Raw genomic sequence first — 19,332 nt, forward strand, 5'->3', positions numbered from 1 at the left:
CGCACACGCACACGCACACGCACACAAACAAACAATCAAACACACAAAGCTCACAGTTACGCTGCTGACCCCTCCCTCCCTCCCTCTTCCTGGAGTCCCTTGCCATATGGAGGGATGTGTCTCCCGTGTCCAACACATGGTACTTCACTTCCTGCACTCAATCACACACTTGCACACTAGGGCTGGGCGGTGAACCGCATTTTAGTATATACCGACCAGTTTGGATGTTTAATTTGCCTTACATACAGTGGGGCAAAAAAGTATTTAGTCAGCCACCAATTGTGCAAGTTCTCCCACTTAAAAAGATGAGAGGCCTGTAATTTTCATCATAGGTACACTTCAACTATGACAGACAAAATGAATTCATAAAAAATCCTACAATGTGATTTTCTGGATTTTCTTTCTCATTTTGTATGTCATAGTTGAAGTGTACCTATGATGAAAATTATCTTTTTAAGTGGGAGAACTGACTAAATACTTTTTTACCCCACTGTAACAGTATATCAATGTTTGGTTTATTAAATGTAATAACTGAGTGCTGAAACTAAATATGCTAGACAAGGTGGGATCATTTTGTGTCTGTAAAATGAATTATGCTAGAAATGTTGGTGTAAACGCTAATGTGTAAATATTGATTGATAAATATTGATTGATAACCAATCATATGGAAGTAAACTTGGAGTCACGCGATGTTGTGTGGTCCACCAACTACGATTTGGGTCCTTTCCAATAAATACTGAGGGTCTCTGTCACGGATCCCTCCGGAGCTTTCATTACGCACACCTGTCCCCTATTCCCACTGATTAGTTATTGTATAAGTGTGCCCTTTGGGTTCCATTGGGCTGTTCGATTATTGTTACTATGTCCGTTGGTGCATGTGAGAACCTATGCTGTGTGTTTTGGCTTTCGTGCCATTGTGGATTGCGCAGATGATTACGGGTCTCGTCGCGTGTGTTAATCAATGTGCATGTGTATTTATTCGAGGTACTCCTCACTCTTTTGTTTGGGTTTCAACCCTGTGTTTTGCATAGTGTTTGTTTGGTCTTCGTCCCCGTGCCTTTACATGGTGTGCCATAATTTGGGTGTAAATTAAACCCCTATTACGCATTCCTGCGCCTGTCTCCCGAACCCTTTATACCAACGTGACAGTCTTATTATGGTGACAAATAAAAAATGATCTTGCTCTTTTGTCTATAAAAATCTCATAATGTATGCAAGTGTTACTAGGACTCTGGGGGGACTTGGCCTATCCGCAGGGGGTACTTGAAGGGTACTCCGAGCAGAGCAGAATTCAGTTGGTGGTACAGTAACCTATAAACGTTGGGAACCACTGATGTAGGCTATACCCGCACTGTATCTGCAAGCTGTTGGCTAGAGCGCACTTGTCAATACCAACGTGGGCACACTCGCTATACAACCCAACATTGTCTGTGGGAAACAACTCAGTAGAGTAGAAAATTGCCATGGAAACCCATTTCACTTTTTATGCAGTACATGGGAATTGAACCACAAAGGTATTTTGATGTGCAGCTACGTCATCACGTACAGCCTTTCATCAGAAACAAGTCCATTTGATGGAAGCGCATCTCTGGTGGGAAAGTGGGCATATTCTTTTTATGCAGATTTTAGAATAATTGCATAAAAATCTGTCGCTATGGAATGGATGGAAACGTAGTTATAGAGGAGAGTAACTATTCTGATAAAGAAAACTGTACATTTTTCACAAAATAGAGACATACAAAGACAAAACAAATGTAGTAATTACTACATACATGTATGCTGATTTTGTTTTTGATTGAACAGTATAAAACAATTAAAAGAGAGAAAGCCCCATTAAAAACACTTAGAAGGTATTTGTTACAACCCTAAAGTCACGCATTACTTATGAAGCATATCTGCAACCTTTATAAAAAATACAGTCAAATACAGTCATACCTTCACAAATATCATGATATGATATTTTGGCCATGCCGGCCAGCCTTAAGGCACGCACGCACACACTTTTTCTATTTCTCTCCCATGTCCACCCCATGCAGGAAGCTGCCCTCCCAGTGTCCTTCACTTCCTGTGCTCTCTCTGTGGTACTGTGCCAGTGTCAGCCTCTTTTCTCTCTCACTCCCTCTTGCTCCTTCACACTGCTAGTTTTTTAAAAACTGATCTCCAGCTCTCTAATCTCCTCCCCCCCCTCTCTCTCTCTCTCTCTCTCTCTCTCTCTCTCTCTCTCTCTCTCTCTCTCTCTCTCTCTCTCTCTCTCTCTCTCTCTCTCTCTCTCTCTCTCTCTCTCTCTCCCCTGCCTCTCATTTTCCTCACGCTCTCTCTTCTTCTCTTTCCCTGTGTGTTGTCCAGGCTGCCTCTCGGATAAAGTGTTTGTTTATGTGATTTTCCACTCGGCAGCTCTTACAGTGTGTGAGTTTAGACTTCAGACACACTCAGAGGACACAGGCTCAGCAAGGGAGGAAATGGACCAAGAGAGGCTCTTAAGTACAGAGATTTATCAGTGTGTGTGTGTGTCTGTGTGTCTGTGTGTGTGTGTGTGTGTGTGTGTGTGTGTGTGTGTGTGTGTGTGTGTGTGTGTGTGTGTGTGTGTGTGTGTGTGTGTGTGTGTGTGTGTGTGTGTGTGTGTGTGTGTGTGTGTGTGTGTGTGTGTGTGTGCGTGGGTGTGCGTGCGTGCGTGCGTGCGTGCGTGGATGAACAAGGCCACAACCTCAGGCAAGGTCAGTCTAGGGAACAGACCCTTTACCCATTTCCCTCTCAGATAAACTGCCCAGTTGTACACTGAAAAAAAATGAAGGTTCTTAAGTGGTTCTTCCTCAGCTCTTAAGGTTCCTTGGAGCACTGTTGCCGCAAAAAAAAAACTTTGAGTTAAGTGTGGGGTTTTTGATGTGGCATCTACGCTTCTTCAGAATTCTTAAAGGTTCTTGAAATGTCTATTGAAGCCTGCAAATATGTCCCTTTCATAGCACACAGCAATTTGTCCAGTGTTAACTAGTGTTGAGTTTTCAGTGTAACATTTCTAGGGTTAATTCAACAGTGAATCAGTGGTGTAAAAGAACCCCAGAGTTGGTGTTAATAACTAGAGTTGAACCAAAACCATGGCCATCACTATCATATTCCCCAGCATGCTCTTTTGCAGGTGGATTTTCAGAATTGTTTCTTTCAATATCTATGTTTTTGCATGTATGTTTATTGATTAATTAAACTTATGCTACTCAAATATAAATAACATACATTTTTCTAAACTGTTCCAATGTGTTATTAGGACTCATTGCACCCGTTATATCTTAGTCTTTCCGAGCCTGGTAGTCATTCCAAATGCAGGTGAATAAAAATTCTAAATGGTGTATATCCCTAATCTGTCTGGATTCCAATTGGAATTACACGTTGTTTTGCAATAGTGTGACTTGCATGCCAGCATAGTGTGACTTGCATGCCAGCATAGTGTGACTTGCATGCCAGCATAGTGTGACTTGCATGCCAGCATAGTGTGACTTCCATGCCAGCATAGTGTGACTTGCATGCCAGCATAGTGTGACTTGCATGCCAGCATATTGTGACTTGCATGCCAGCATAGTGTGACTTGCATGCCATCATAGTGACTTGCATGCCAGCATAGTGTGACTTGCATGCCAGCATAGTGTGACTTGCATGCCAGCATAGTGTGACTTGCATGCCAGCATAGTGACTTGCATGCCAGCATAGTGACTTGCATGCCAGCATAGTGTAACTTGCATGCCTTGTGTGTTCTGTAAACTATGAGTTTCAGGCCACTGTATTAGGGTAAAACTAGGCTGTATTGTCTTTAAGAATGACATTTTAATGAATGAAATCAACAACCATGTCTCTGTCACTAGCAAAAAGTCATGAGTGGTACAAGTACCTTGAAAATGAACTCGAAAGGCATCCTGGGAACTATGCAAATAAAAATCCCCAAATGTTTTTTTCAAAGAACCATCCCATTTATGGTTCTTCAGAGACTCTAAAAGGGTTCCCCTATGGCATCACTAATGCATCACTATGGCATCACTATGGCATCACTAATGCATCACTATGGCATCACTATGGCATCACTAATGCATCACTATGGCATCACTAATGCATCACTATGGCATCACTAATGCATCACTATGGCATCACTATGGCATCACTAATGCATCACTATGGCATCACTATGGCATCACTATGGCATCACTATGGCATCACTAATGCATCACTATGGCATCACTATGGCATCACTAATGCATCACTATGGCATCACTATGGCATCACTAATGCATCACTATGGCATCACTATGGCATCACTATGGCATCACTAATGCATCACTATGGCATCACTAATGCATCACTATGGCATCACTATGGCATCACTATGGCATCACTAATGCATCACTATGGCATCACTAATGCATCACTATGGCATCACTAATGCATCACTAATGCATCACTATGGCATCACTATGGCATCACTATGGCATCACTAATGCATCACTATGGCATCACTATGGCATCACTATGGCATCACTATGGCATCACTAATGCATCACTATGGCATCACTATGGCATCACTATGGCATCACTAATGCATCACTATGGCATCACTATGGCATCACTAATGCATCACTATGGCATCACTATGGCATCACTAATGCATCACTATGGCATCACTAATGCATCACTATGGCATCACTATGGCATCACTATGGCATCACTAATGCATCACTATGGCATCACTATGGCATCACTAATGCATCACTATGGCATCACTAATGCATCACTATGGCATCACTATGGCATCACTAATGCATCACTATGGCATCACTATGGCATCACTATGGCATCACTAATGCATCACTATGGCATCACTAATGCATCACTATGGCATCACTATGGCATCACTATGGCATCACTAATGCATCACTATGGCATCACTATGGCATCACTATGGCATCACTATGGCATCACTAATGCATCACTATGGCATCACTATGGCATCACTATGGCATCACTATGGCATCACTATGGCATCACTAATGCATCACTATGGCATCACTATGGCATCACTAATCACATCACTATGGCATCACTAATGCATCACTATGGCATCACTATGGCATCACTCAATGGCATCACTAATGCATCACTATGGCATCACTATGGCATCACTAATGCATCACTAATGCATCACTATGGCATCACTATGGCATCACTAATGCATCACTATGGCATCACACTATGGCATCACTAATGCATCACTATGGCATCACTAATCACTAATGCATCACTATGGCATCACTAATGCATCACTATGGCATCACTAATGCATCACTATGGCATCACTATGGCATCACTATGGCATCACTAATGCATCACTAATGCATCACTATGGCATCACTATGGCATCACTAATGCATCACTATGGCATCACTATGGCATCACTAATGCATCACTATGGCATCACTAATGCATCACTATGGCATCACTAATGCATCACTATGGCATCACTAATGCATCACTATGGCATCACTAATATCACTATGGCATCACTATGGCATCACTATGGCATCACTAATCACTATGGCATCACTAATGCATCACTATGGCATCACTCACTAATGCATCACTATGGCATCACTAATGCATCACTAACTATACATCACTATGGCATCACTATGGCATCACTCACTGGCATCACTAATGCATCACTATGGCATCACTAATGCATCACTATGGCATCACTATGGCATCACTAATGCATCACTATGGCATCACTAATGCATCACTATGGCATCACTCATGGCATCACTATGGCATCACTATGGCATCACTAATGCATCACTATGGCATCACTATGGCATCACTATGGCATCACTATGGCATCACTGGCATGGCATCACTAATGCATCACTATGGCATCACTGGCATCACTATGGCATCACTATGGCATCACTAATGCATCACTATGGCATCACTATGGCATCACTATGGCATCACTATGGCATCACTAATGCATCACTAATGCATCACTATGGCATCACTAATGCATCACTATGGCATCACTATGGCATCACTAATGCATCACTATGGCATCACTATCGCATCACTATGGCATCACTAATGCATCACTATGGCATCACTATGGCATCACTAATGCATCACTATGGCATCACTAATGCATCACTATGGCATCACTCTCAATAACATTATTTGGTTCCAATTTGCACTTTTGTTTTTAAGAGTGTACACACACACACAGTTCCACATGCATCTCTATACACATCAGTGACCACAGTGCCATGTCCTGGAGCTCCTTTGGGAAGAGACCAGAGAGAAGTAGACAACACACAGATAAACAACTCAGTCTGACTCTCATTTCATAGCTCAGTAACTCTCATCCACATTCTACAGTCTGGAATGTTACTTTCCATTGTAAACAGAGCTTTCTCCATCTTTAGAGGAAGACATTGGTATTCACCAACAACTGTCTTTCTGTTTGCTGTGTGAGGGAGTGAGAATTTGATTCATGAAACCATCAGCCTCCACTTAGTGGTTAATTAAACAATTCAATAACACCCCTCCTCTTCCCTCACCACTGCCAAGAGTGCCCGAGTTGAGCTTTTCGAGACTTGTGCACACAGCAGCGTATGTGGTGTATTTGTTTGTGTGTGTTCATGTTCATCTTCCTGTTCCTGTTCCTGTTTGTGTGTGCATGTGTGCCTCGGAGAGAGATAAGGTGTGTGTAACTGATTAAGAGAGAGGAGATATTATCGACTTGTATGGGTTTGATTAAAAGATTGTCACTGTTGCTCCGAGATAATTATTTTCGGATGCATTCACACAATTTCCTTAGAGATCAATCCTGTTAATTGTTTTCTACACCCAGGCTTCCCACCGTTTAATTATATCACCCTATTGGGATAATAAGCTATTGATTTTCTGGTGTTAAGAATGTCAGTTGATCCCCCTGTGTTCTGCTTGTTGATCAAATCTATCCGAGAAAAAATGCTTTATGGCCTGATCCCAGATCTGTACTGGATGTGCTTTAGAAGTACAGTACAGATTGTGGTTGTCACAGTTACCACAATGCTCCATTTTTTATTGGGAAAAAAGAATAGAGACAGAACTCTATGGTCCTTTAAAAATCTGCTCTATGTACAATATCTTGTGATTTAGCTTGGAACAAATAATTGATGGCCGTGTATATCAGGGGTCTGGTGGTCAAGTGCTGTAGGAGTACAGTATAGGAGAGAGGAGAGGAGAGAGGGAAGAGAGAGAGGGTTAGGGAGGGCAGTGTTGAGAGTGGTCAGAGGGGAGAAAGATGGGATAGCAGAGGAGAGAGGGGAAATGTAGCATTCATCTGGTGTTTTGTGTTCATGAACTGCTTGACTCTTTTCATCAGCAGAGAATCAATCAGATTGATTTTCTCCAGGTTACCACAACCTGATACTCACGTCCGGGGGACTTTTTTTAGTCCACAGTGCATGCTGTATGATTCATCTGTGTGTGTGTATGTGTGTACTTTTCTAACTTTGTATGAGCTGGATGCGGAGGAGTGGTACAAGCTGCTGTGTGTGGAGTGTGTATTTCTGCCTGTGTGTTTAACTCTTGTTTTAACTCTGTGTTTAGAGCTGGATGCAGAGGAGTGGTACAAGCTGCTGTGTGTGGAGTGCCTAGGAAGCCGACTGAATGACATCAGCCTGGGAGAACCAGACCTGTTAGCAGCGGGGGTGCAGCGGGAGCAGAGCGGTGAGTCCCCAATTAGAACCCCAGCTAATGGAGGCCATTTTGGGTCAATCCTGCCCCAAACTGGATATGTTTGAGTGCAACTGAGTCCTCAGAGGTTTGTGATAGGGAAACGGTGAGTCTCCAATTAGTCCCTGCCAACAGAGACCATTTTGGGTCGATATTTCCCCCCCAACCATCCCAGCACTTGTAGACGGTTTCATTACCAGCCCAGAAATGTTAGTGCAACAGAGGTCTGTGTGTGTGTTTGTGTGCATCTTTATCTATGTGTGTGTGTGTGTGTGTGTGTGTGTGTGTGTGTGTGTGTGTGTGTGTGTGTGTGTGTGTGTGTGTGTGTGTGTGTGTGTGTGTGTGTGTGTGTGTGTGTGTGTGTGTGTGTGTGTGTGTGTGTGTGTGTGTGTGTGTGTGTGTGTGTGTGTGTGTGTGTATAAGTACTTTCGAGTGTGTATCTGTGCACGTGTGTGCACGTGCACGTGTATGTGTGTGTGGCTGTCTTCCTGGCCTAATGAGAGGTGCTGTGCATCACTGGCTCCCCTCATAATGAAGCTTGTCACAAAAATGAATGAGATTATATCTGCTGGGGCTGAGGCCATGTGAAATCACTGCCCCCCCCCCCCCCCCCATCCAAATAGACAAATGGGAAGGAGGAAAGAGGAAAGGTATAGCTGTTATTAAATGGGGGAATGTCTATTCATTTGTAAACTAGCTGTGGAAATGACTGCAGTGTGTGTGTGTGTGTGTGTGTGTGTGTGTGTGTGTGTGTGTGTGTGTGTGTGTGTGTGTGTGTGTGTGTGTGTGTGTGTGTGTGTGTGTGTGTGTGTGTGTGTGTGTGTGTGTGTGTGTGTGTGTGTGTGTGTGTGTGTGTGTGTGTGTGTGTGTGTGTGTGTGTGTGTGTGTTTGTTTTATAGACTGGCTTTGGAAATGAAAGAATCAAGAATCTGGCCCAAGGTCTCATTTGTGTTTTTATTCCCCTAACAACCTCTTACAGGACGCCTACAATTGCATTTACGCATAACTTTGTGCTCTGCCCTCGTTTGAAAAAATCGATATGAATCCGAATGAATCTGAGCAGCCCATCTAGTTCAATGAACAGTAATAACATGTATTTCTCTCTCCCTCAGCGTCGATGTAAAATGACAGGGAAATATTGATTTGTATTCATAACATCGAAGTGGTGCGGTGTGTGAAGAAAGAAAGAGAAACAACGACAGAAATAGAACGCTAAACACTTGTGCTTGTCTCTGCAGCACATATACTAAAATGGGAGAAAACTCCACCCTCTGCAGTTAGACTTCAATTAGTGATCACCCAACTACAGGGGCTGATAATTAAATCAAAGTTCATTTTCTCGCTGCTCCTAAAAATAGCCTCATCATATTACATTGCCATTTCATCAGTCCTCACTCTAGACTCATGGCTGTTCTTTTGAAACATTAGGCATAATTAGTGAGTATTAATGTAGATTATGAAGAGCTCTCTGAGAGCTGGTTAAAGTGATTGAGGCTGAGTAGGTCTCTAGTAGAGACTCCAGCTGGTTAAAGTGATTGGGGCTGAGGAGATCTCTAGTAGAGACTCCAGCTGGTTAAAGTGATTGGGGCTGAGGAGGTCTCTAGTAGAGACTCCAGCTGGTTAAAGTGATTGGGGCTGAGGAGGTCTCTAGTAGAGACCCCAGTTGGTTAAAGTGATTGGGGATGAGGAGGTCTCTAGTAGAGACTCCAGCTGGTTAAAGTGATTGGGGCTGAGGAGGTCTCTAGTAGAGAATCCAGCTGGTTAACGTGATTGGGGATGAGGAGGTCTGTAGTAGAGACTCCAGCTGGTTAAAGTGATTGGGGCTGAGGTCTCTAGTAGAGACTCCAGCTGGTTAAAGTGATTGGGGATGAGGTGGTCTCTAGTAGAGACTCCAGCTGGTTAAAGTGATTGGGGATGAGGATGTCTGTAGTAGAGACCCCAGCTGGTTAAATTGATTGGGGATGAGGAGGTCTCTAGTAGAGACTCCAGCTGGTTAAAGTGACTGGGGATGAGAGGTCTCTAGTAGAGACTCCAGCTGGTTAAAGTGATTGGGGCTGAGGATGTCTGTAGTAGAGACCCCAGCTGGTTAAATTGATTGGGGATGAGGAGGTCTCTAGTAGAGACTCCAGCTAGTTAAAGTGACTGGGGATGAGAGGTCTCTAGTAGAGACTCCAGCTGGTTAAAGTGATTGGGGCTGAGGAGGTCTCCAGTAGGTACAGGATCTGGTTGGCTGGCTTGAAAAAACAATAACAACGGCGTAAAGTGGCTTCCTCTCCTTGTCTGCTTTCCTTCACCTGAACAGATAGAGAAAACAGGTTGAATAATTATGATGGAAGAGTAATGAGGGAGATTTGTTACAGTTCACCTGTCCAGTTGTAGTCATTTTAGATGAAGCCACAGTACCACCTGTCCCATTGGAGTCAGTTTAGATGAAGCTACAGTACCACCTATCCCGTTGGAGTCAGTTTAGATGAAGCTACAGTCCACCTGTCCCGTTGGAGTCAGTTTAGATGAAGCTACAGTCCACCTGTCCCGTTGGAGTCAGTTTAGATGAAGCTACAGTCTACCTGTGCCATTGGAGTCAGTTTAGATGAAGCTACAGTACCACCTATCCCGTTGGAGTCAGTTTAGATGAATTTCCAGTACCACCTGTCCCGTTGGAGTCAGTTTAGATGAAGCTACAGTACCACCTGTCCCGTTGGAGTCAGTTTAGATTAAGCTACAGTTGCACCTGTCCCGTTGGAGTCAGTTTAGATTAAGCTACAGTACCACCTGTACCGTTGGAGTCTGTTTAGACGAAGCTACAGTAACACCTGTCCCGCTGGAGTCAGTTTAGACGAAGCTACAGTACACCTGTCCCGTTGGAGTCAGTTTAGATGTAGCTACAGTACACCTGTCCCGTTGGAGTCAGTTTAGATGAAGCTACAGTACCACCTGTCCCGTTGGAGTCAGTTTAGATGAAGCTACAGTACCACCTGTCCCGCAAGAGTCAGTTTAGATTAAGCAAATGAGACGAAGAGAGACAATTTAAATACTATTGACACTTTTTCCGCTACTCCTTAGCAACTGGACGCTGACTTTCACAACACTCACTCTACTCTCTGTCTCTCTCTCTTTAAATATCTCTCTCTCTCTCCCCCTCTCTATCTCTCTTTCTCTCTCTCCCTCTCTCTCTCTTTCTCTCTCTCTCTTTCTCTCTCTCTCTCTTTATATCTCTCTTTCTCTCTCTCTCTCTCTCTCTCTCTCTCTCTCTCTCTCTCTCTCTCTCTCTCTCTCTCTCTTTATATCTCTCTCTCTCCCCCTCTCTATCTCTCTTTCTCTCTCTCCCTCTCTCTCTCTTTCTCTCTCTCTCTCTCTCTCTCTCCCCCCCTCTCTATCTCTCTTTCTCTCTCTCCCTCTCTCTCTCTTTCTCCCTCTCTTTCTCTCTCTCTCTCTTTATATCTCTCTTTCTCTCTCTCTCTGTCTCTCTCTCTTTAAATATCTCTCTCTCTCTCCCCCTCTCTATCTCTCTTTCTCTCTCTCCCTCTCTCTCTCTTTCTCTCTCTCTCTCTCTCTCTCTCTCTCTCTTTATATCTCTCTTTCTCTCTCTCTCTCTCTCTCTCTCTCTCTCTCTCTCTCTCTCTCTCTCTCTCTCTCTCTCTCTCTCTCTCTCTCTCTCTCTCTCTCTCTTTATATCTCTCTTTCTTCTCTCTCTTTATATCTCTCTTCTCTCTTTATCTCTCTTTATCTCTCTTTATCTCTCTTTATCTCTTTTATCTCTCTCTCTCTCTCTCTCTCTCTCTCTCTCTCTCTCTCTCTCTCTCTCTCTCTTATATCTCTCTCTTTATCTCTCAAGGAAATAGGAAAATAATAGTCCTTAATGAGAATGATGTCATTTTTCTAGGAGCACGTCTTTATTACTTTAGTCTTTATCAGTCTGTTATGTAAAGTCAATTTGCGCTGAGCAGAGAGCGGCCTCTAAGAACTATTCAATTTTATGTTCATTTTACTTTCTTATAACTTTTTCTGTCTGCCTCATCCATTTTTCATAATTTGAATGAAGTTAAGATTTTGTAAGGAGCTGTCTTTTTTTGTCCATTCAATGCATGGATTTCATGCTTATGCAAGCTGGTTTGAATGATAATTCTGGATTTTAAGTCGGCTCTACAACAGCATGGACTCAAATGCCTTTTCAATGATCAAGTGGAGAAAGTTATTTTAGTGACTCATATAGCCAGAAGTGTACAAAAGTCAAAGTCCCAAAACTGCTGATACTGGGATGTTTTTAGATGGAGTCAGTTTTTGACATTTTTTAAAATTAGGATGGAGTGTATCCTACTGTATGGGCTCTGTCAGATACAGTAATGGTTTCTGGCAAACAGATGAGACCACTGATACTGTGTCTGTCTGTTATTCTGTCGGTCCATACTCCCCAAACCCACCTGATATAACCCTCTGATGACTACTGCAGGACCATGTTTTTATGTGTCCTTCGAGAACATTGATTCGTAGCCTTCGCTACAAGCTGAATGGAAGATTGAAAAGTGGTTCAAAACAGTCCAAATGAAAGGACTGCAATAGATTCTGTCCAAAAGTCCAATGCTCACCTTTGTAACACATCTACCTTGTTATTCTGTCCTTTCAAAAAATTGCTGTGTTGGTTTTGTTCCAGAGCGGTTCAACGTGTACCTGATGCCCACTCCCAACATGGACATCTATGGGGAGTGTACAATGCAGATCACCCATGAGAACATCTACCTGTGGGACATCCACAACGCCCGCGTCAAACTGGTTATGTGGCCCCTCAACTCACTGAGGAGATACGGGCGAGACTCCACTTGGTTCACTTTCGAGTCGGGAAGGTATGTTTGTTTTGTGTGTGTGTGTGTGTGTGTGTGTGTGTGTGTGTGTGTGTGTGTGTGTGTGTGTGTGTGTGTGTGTGTGTGTGTGTGTGTGTGTGTGTGTGTGTGTGTGTGTGTGTGTGTGTGTGTGTGTGTGTGTGTGTGTGTGTGTGTGTGTGTGTGTGTGTGTGTGTGTGTGTGTGTAAGAGAAAGAGAGAATCCATCAAGTTCACCAAGGAGACAGAAGGGTATGCTCACAGTGACAAACGGTCACCTCCCAATCCCATTCACATCTCTCCTGGATCTGACCCTACCCCATTCACATCTCTCCTGGATCTGACCCTACCCCATTCACATCTCTCCTGGATCTGACCCTAATCCTACCCCATTCACATCTCTTCTGGATCTGACCCTAATCCATTCACATCTCTCCTGGATCTGACCCTATCCCATTCACATCTCTCCTGGATCTGACCCTAATCCATTCACATCTCTTCTGGATCTGACCCTACCCCATTCACATCTCTTCTGGATCTGACCCTAATCCATTCACATCTCTTCTGGATCTGACCCTAATCCATTCACATCTCTTCTGTATCTGACCCTAATCCATTCACATCTCTTCTGGATCTGACCCTACCCCATTCACATCTCTCCTGGATCTGACCCTACCCCATTCACATCTCTCCTGGATCTGACCCTAATCCATTCACATCTCTCCTGGATCTGACCCTACCCCATTCACATCTCTTCTGGATCTGACCCTAATCCATTCACATCTCTTCTGGATCTGACCCTAATCCATTCACATCTCTTCTGGATCTGACCCTAATCCATTCACATCTCTTCTGGATCTGACCCTACCCCATTCACATCTCTCCTGGATCTGACCCTACCCCATTCACATCTCTCCTGGATCTGACCCTAATCCATTCACATCTCTTCTGGATCTGACCCTAATCCATTCACATCTCTTCTGGATCTGACCCTAATCCATTCACATCTCTCCTGGATCTGACCCTACCCCATTCACATCTCTTCTGGATCTGACCCTAACCCATTCACATCTCTCCTGGATCTGACCCTACCCCATTCACATCTCTTCTGGATCTGACCCTAATCCATTCACATCTCTTCTGGATCTGACCCTAATCCATTCACATCTCTTCTGGATCTGACCCTAATCCATTCACATCTCTTCTGGATCTGACCCTAACCCATTCACATCTCTCCTGGATCTGACCCTAACCCATTCACATCTCTTCTGGACCGGACCCTAATCCTAACCCATTTACATCTCTTCTGGACCGGACCCTAATCCTAACCCATTTACATCTCTCATGGATCTGACCCTAATCCTAGCCCATTCACATCTCTCCTGGATCTGACCCTAATCCTAACCCATTCACATCTCTTCTGGATCTGACCCTAATCCAATCACATCTCTCCTGGATCTGACCCTAACCCATTCACATCTCTCCTGGATCTGACCCTAACCCATTCACATCTCTTCTGGATCTGACCCTAATCCATTCACATCTCTTCTGTATCTGACCCTAATCCATTCACATCTCTTCTGGATCTGACCCTACCCCATTCACATCTCTCCTGGATCTGACCCTACCCCATTCACATCTCTCCTGGATCTGACCCTAATCCATTCACATCTCTCCTGGATCTGACCCTACCCCATTCACATCTCTTCTGGATCTGACCCTAATCCATTCACATCTCTTCTGGATCTGACCCTAATCCATTCACATCTCTTCTGGATCTGACCCTAATCCATTCACATCTCTTCTGGATCTGACCCTACCCCATTCACATCTCTCCTGGATCTGACCCTACCCCATTCACATCTCTCCTGGATCTGACCCTAATCCATTCACATCTCTTCTGGATCTGACCCTAATCCATTCACATCTCTTCTGGATCTGACCCTAATCCATTCACATCTCTCCTGGATCTGACCCTACCCCATTCACATCTCTTCTGGATCTGACCCTAACCCATTCACATCTCTCCTGGATCTGACCCTACCCCATTCACATCTCTTCTGGATCTGACCCTAATCCATTCACATCTCTTCTGGATCTGACCCTAATCCATTCACATCTCTTCTGGATCTGACCCTAATCCATTCACATCTCTCCTGGATCTGACCCTAACCCATTCACATCTCTCCTGGATCTGACCCTAACCCATTCACATCTCTTCTGGACCGGACCCTAATCCTAACCCATTTACATCTCTCATGGATCTGACCCTAATCCTAGCCCATTCACATCTCTCCTGGATCTGACCCTAATCCTAACCCATTCACATCTCTTCTGGATCTGACCCTAATCCAATCACATCTCTCCTGGATCTGACCCTAACCCATTCACATCTCTCCTGGATCTGACCCTAACCCATTCACATCTCTTCTGGACCTGACCCTAACCCATTCACATCTCTTCTGGACCGGACCCTAATCCTAACACATTTACATCTCTCCTGGATCTGACCCTAATCCTAGCCCATTCACATCTCTCCTGGATCTGACCCTAATCCTAACACATTTACATCTCTCCTGGATCTGACCCTAATCCTAGCCCATTCACATCTCTCCTGGATCTGACCCTAATCCTAACCCATTCACATCTCTTCTGGACCGGACCCTAATCCTAACACATATACATCTCTCCTGGATCTGACCCTAATCCTAGCCCATTCACATCTCTCCTGGATCTGACCCTAATCCTAGCCCATTCACATCTCTCCTGGATCTGACCCTAATCCTAGCCCATTCACATCTCTTCTGGATCTGACCCTAATCCATTCACATCTCTTCTGGATCTGACCCTACCCCATTCACATCTCTCCTGGATCTGACCCTACCCCATTCACATCTCTCCTGGATCTGACCCTAATCCATTCACATCTCTTCTGGATCTGACCCTAATCCATTCACATCTCTCCTGGATCTGACCCTAACCCATTCACATCTCTCCTGGATCTGACCCTACCCCATTCACATCTCTTCTGGATCTGATCCTAATCCATTCACATCTCTCCTGGATCTGACCCTAATCCAATCACATCTCTCCTGGATCTGACCCTAACCCATTCACATCTCTTCTGGACCTGACCCTAACCCATTCACATCTCTTCTGGACCGGACCCTAATCCTAACCCATTTACATCTCTCCTGGATCTGACCCTAATCCTAGCCCATTCACATCTCTCCTGGATCTGACCCTAATCCTAACCCATTCACATCTCTTCTGGATCTGACCCTAATCCTAGCCCATTCACATCTCTCCTGGATCTGACCCTAATCCTAGCCCATTCACATCTCTCCTGGATCTGACCCTAATCCTAACCCATTCACATCTCTTCTGGATCTGACCCTAATCCTAGCCCATTCACATCTCTCCTGGATCTGACCCTAATCCTAGCCCATTCACATCTCTCCTGGATCTGACCCTAATCCTAACCCATTCACATCTCTTCTGGATCTGACCCTAATCCTAGCCCATTCACATCTCTTCTGGATCTGACCCTAATCCTAAACCATTCACATCTCTTCTGGATCTGACCCTAATCCGTTCACATCTCTTCTGGACCGGACCCTAATACTAAACCATTCACATCTCTTCTGGACCGGACCCTAATCCTAACCCATTCACATCTCTTCTGTATCTGACCCTAATCCTAATCCATTCACATCTCTTCTGGATCTGACCCTACCCCATTCATATCTCTCCTGGATCTGACCCTACCCCATTCACATCTCTCCTGGATCTGACCCTAACCCATTCACATCTCTCCTGGATCTGACCCTAACCCATTCACATCTCTTCTGGACCGGACCCTAATCCTAACCCATTTACATCTCTCATGGATCTGACCCTAATCCTAGCCCATTCACATCTCTCCTGGATCTGACCCTAATCCTAACCCATTCACATCTCTTCTGGATCTGACCCTAATCCAATCACATCTCTCCTGGATCTGACCCTAACCCATTCACATCTCTCCTGGATCTGACCCTAACCCATTCACATCTCTTCTGGACCTGACCCTAACCCATTCACATCTCTTCTGGACCGGATCCTAATCCTAACACATTTACATCTCTCCTGGATCTGACCCTAATCCTAGCCCATTCACATCTCTCCTGGATCTGACCCTAATCCTAACCCATTCACATCTCTTTTGGACCGGACCCTAATCCTAACACATTTACATCTCTCCTGGATCTGACCCTAATCCTAGCCCATTCACATCTCTCCTGGATCTGACCCTAATCCTAGCCCATTCACATCTCTTCTGGATCTGACCCTAATCCATTCACATCTCTTCTGGATCTGACCCTACCCCATTCACATCTCTCCTGGATCTGACCCTACCCCATTCACATCTCTCCTGGATCTGACCCTAATCCATTCACATCTCTTCTGGATCTGACCCTAATCCATTCACATCTCTCCTGGATCTGACCCTAACCCATTCACATCTCTCCTGGATCTGACCCTACCCCATTCACATCTCTTCTGGATCTGACCCTAATCCAATCACATCTCTCCTGGATCTGACCCTAACCCATTCACATCTCTTCTGGACCTGACCCTAACCCATTCACATCTCTTCTGGACCGGACCCTAATCCTAACCCATTTACATCTCTCCTGGATCTGACCCTAATCCTAGCCCATTCACATCTCTCCTGGATCTGACCCTAATCCTAACCCATTCACATCTATTCTGGATCTGACCCTAATCCAATCACATCTCTCCTGGATCTGACTCTAACCCATTCACATCTCTTCTGGACCTGACCCTAACCCATTCACATCTCTTCTGGACCGGACCCTAATCCTAACCCATTTACATCTCTCCTGGATCTGACCCTAATCCTAGCCCATTCACATCTCTCCTGGATCTGACCCTAATCCTAACCCATTCACATCTCTCCTGGATCTGACCCTAATCCTAACCCATTCACATCTCTTCTGGATCTGACCCTAATCCTAGCCCATTCACATCTCTCCTGGATCTGACCCTAATCCTAACCCATTCACATCTCTTCTGGATCTGACCCTAATCCTAAACCATTCACATCTCTTCTGGATCTGACCCTAATCCATTCACATCTCTTGTGGACCGGACCCTAATGCTAAACCATTCACATCTCTTCTGGACCGGACCCTAATCCTAACCCATTCACTTCTCTTCTGTATCTGACCCTAATCCTAAACCATTCACATCTCTTCTGGATCTGACCCTAACCCATTCACATCTCTCCTGGACCGCACCCTAATCCTAACCCATTCACATCTGTCCTGGATTTGACCCTAATCCTAGCCCATTCACATCTCTCCTGGACCGGACCCTAACCCATTCACATCTGTCCTGGATCTGACCCTAACCCATTCACATCTCTCCTAGATGTGGGACCGGTTTATCAACAGGAGAGGAAAACTGGTCACATGGGTCCTGATAAACAACACACACACACACACGCAAATATATACACACACATATACACACACACACACACACACACACACACACACACACACACACACACACACACACACACACACACACACACACACACACACACACACACACACACACACACACACACACACACACACACACACACACACACACAGAGTTACTTTGGGAATAGTCAAAACTTTTTCAAAGGAAGTTTGAACTCTAAACATGTCAGCATATCCACATGTTCCACCCCCTCCAGGCTATGAGATGACAGGGTGTATCTGCTTTCTGTAGGCATATCTGTACCTCATGTTTTCTCTGTGTGTTCTAACCTGTGTATGTATCTGTAATAAAACTCTATTGCCCCCCCTCTCTCCCCCCACTCTCTCTCTCTCCCCCCCCACTCTCTCTCCCCCCCCTCTCCCCCCCCACTCTCTCTCCCCTCCCTCTCTCTCTCCTCCCTCTCTCTCTCCCCCCCACTCCCCCCCCCACTCTCTCCCCTCCCCTCCCCCCACTCTCTCTCCCCTCCCCACCCCCCTCCCCTCCCCTCTCTCTCCCCTCTCCACTCTCCCCCTCTCCCCTCCCCACTCTCTCTCCCCTCCCCACTCTGTCTCCCCACCCCACTCTCTCCCCCTCTCTCTCCCCTCCCCACTTTCTCTCCCCTCCCCACTCTCTCTCCCTTCCCCACTCCCCCCCCTCTCCACCTCCCCTCTGTTTCCCCTCCCCACTCTCTCTCCCCCCTCTCTCTCCACCTCCCCACTGTCTCCCCTCCCCACTCTCTCTGTCTCTAGGATGTGTGACACGGGGGAGGGTCTGTTTACGTTCCAGACGCGGGAGGGAGAGATAATCTACCAGAGAGTCCACTCAGCCACCCTGTCCATCGCACAGCAACATGAGAGGATGATGGTAGAGATGAAGAAGAGCTCACAGGTAACACGCACAGACACACATAGTACACACGCACACACAGACACACATAGTACACACACAGACAGACATAGTACACACACACACACACACAAATTCCCTGTGGATATGGCCTATGTTTCTTTCCTCTCTCTATGGTCAGTATGCTGTATTTACGTATGGTTTTCTAAGGCTTGATGAGCCCTGGCCATATGGCCATGTTCCTGGACTCCCTCCATATGGGAATACTGCAGAGTATACTGAAATACATGAATTACATGAAGAGGTTGTGGAACACAGTGGACACAGTGGTTATGGGTCATCATACCACAAATAGGACTTTTAGGTTCTAAAGAGATGTACTCGATATA

The 19,332-nt window shown here is 45.1% G+C and overlaps 1 protein-coding gene across 1 annotated transcript in view; it reads left to right on the forward strand.

Annotated features, from left to right (window-relative positions):
- Positions 1–19,332, forward strand: part of dok6 (docking protein 6) — a 94,225-nt gene that overhangs the window by 34,430 nt on the left and 40,463 nt on the right. The window contains exons 4-6 of the mRNA XM_046290788.1: positions 7,621–7,740; positions 12,398–12,587; positions 18,847–18,985. Of these exons, the coding sequence (XP_046146744.1) occupies positions 7,621–7,740; positions 12,398–12,587; positions 18,847–18,985 (449 nt within the window). The remainder of the gene's footprint in view (positions 1–7,620; positions 7,741–12,397; positions 12,588–18,846; positions 18,986–19,332) is intronic.

This window comes from Oncorhynchus gorbuscha, linkage group LG12 (assembly GCF_021184085.1).
Source record: "Oncorhynchus gorbuscha isolate QuinsamMale2020 ecotype Even-year linkage group LG12, OgorEven_v1.0, whole genome shotgun sequence".
NCBI classification, from domain to species: Eukaryota; Metazoa; Chordata; class Actinopteri; order Salmoniformes; family Salmonidae; genus Oncorhynchus; species Oncorhynchus gorbuscha.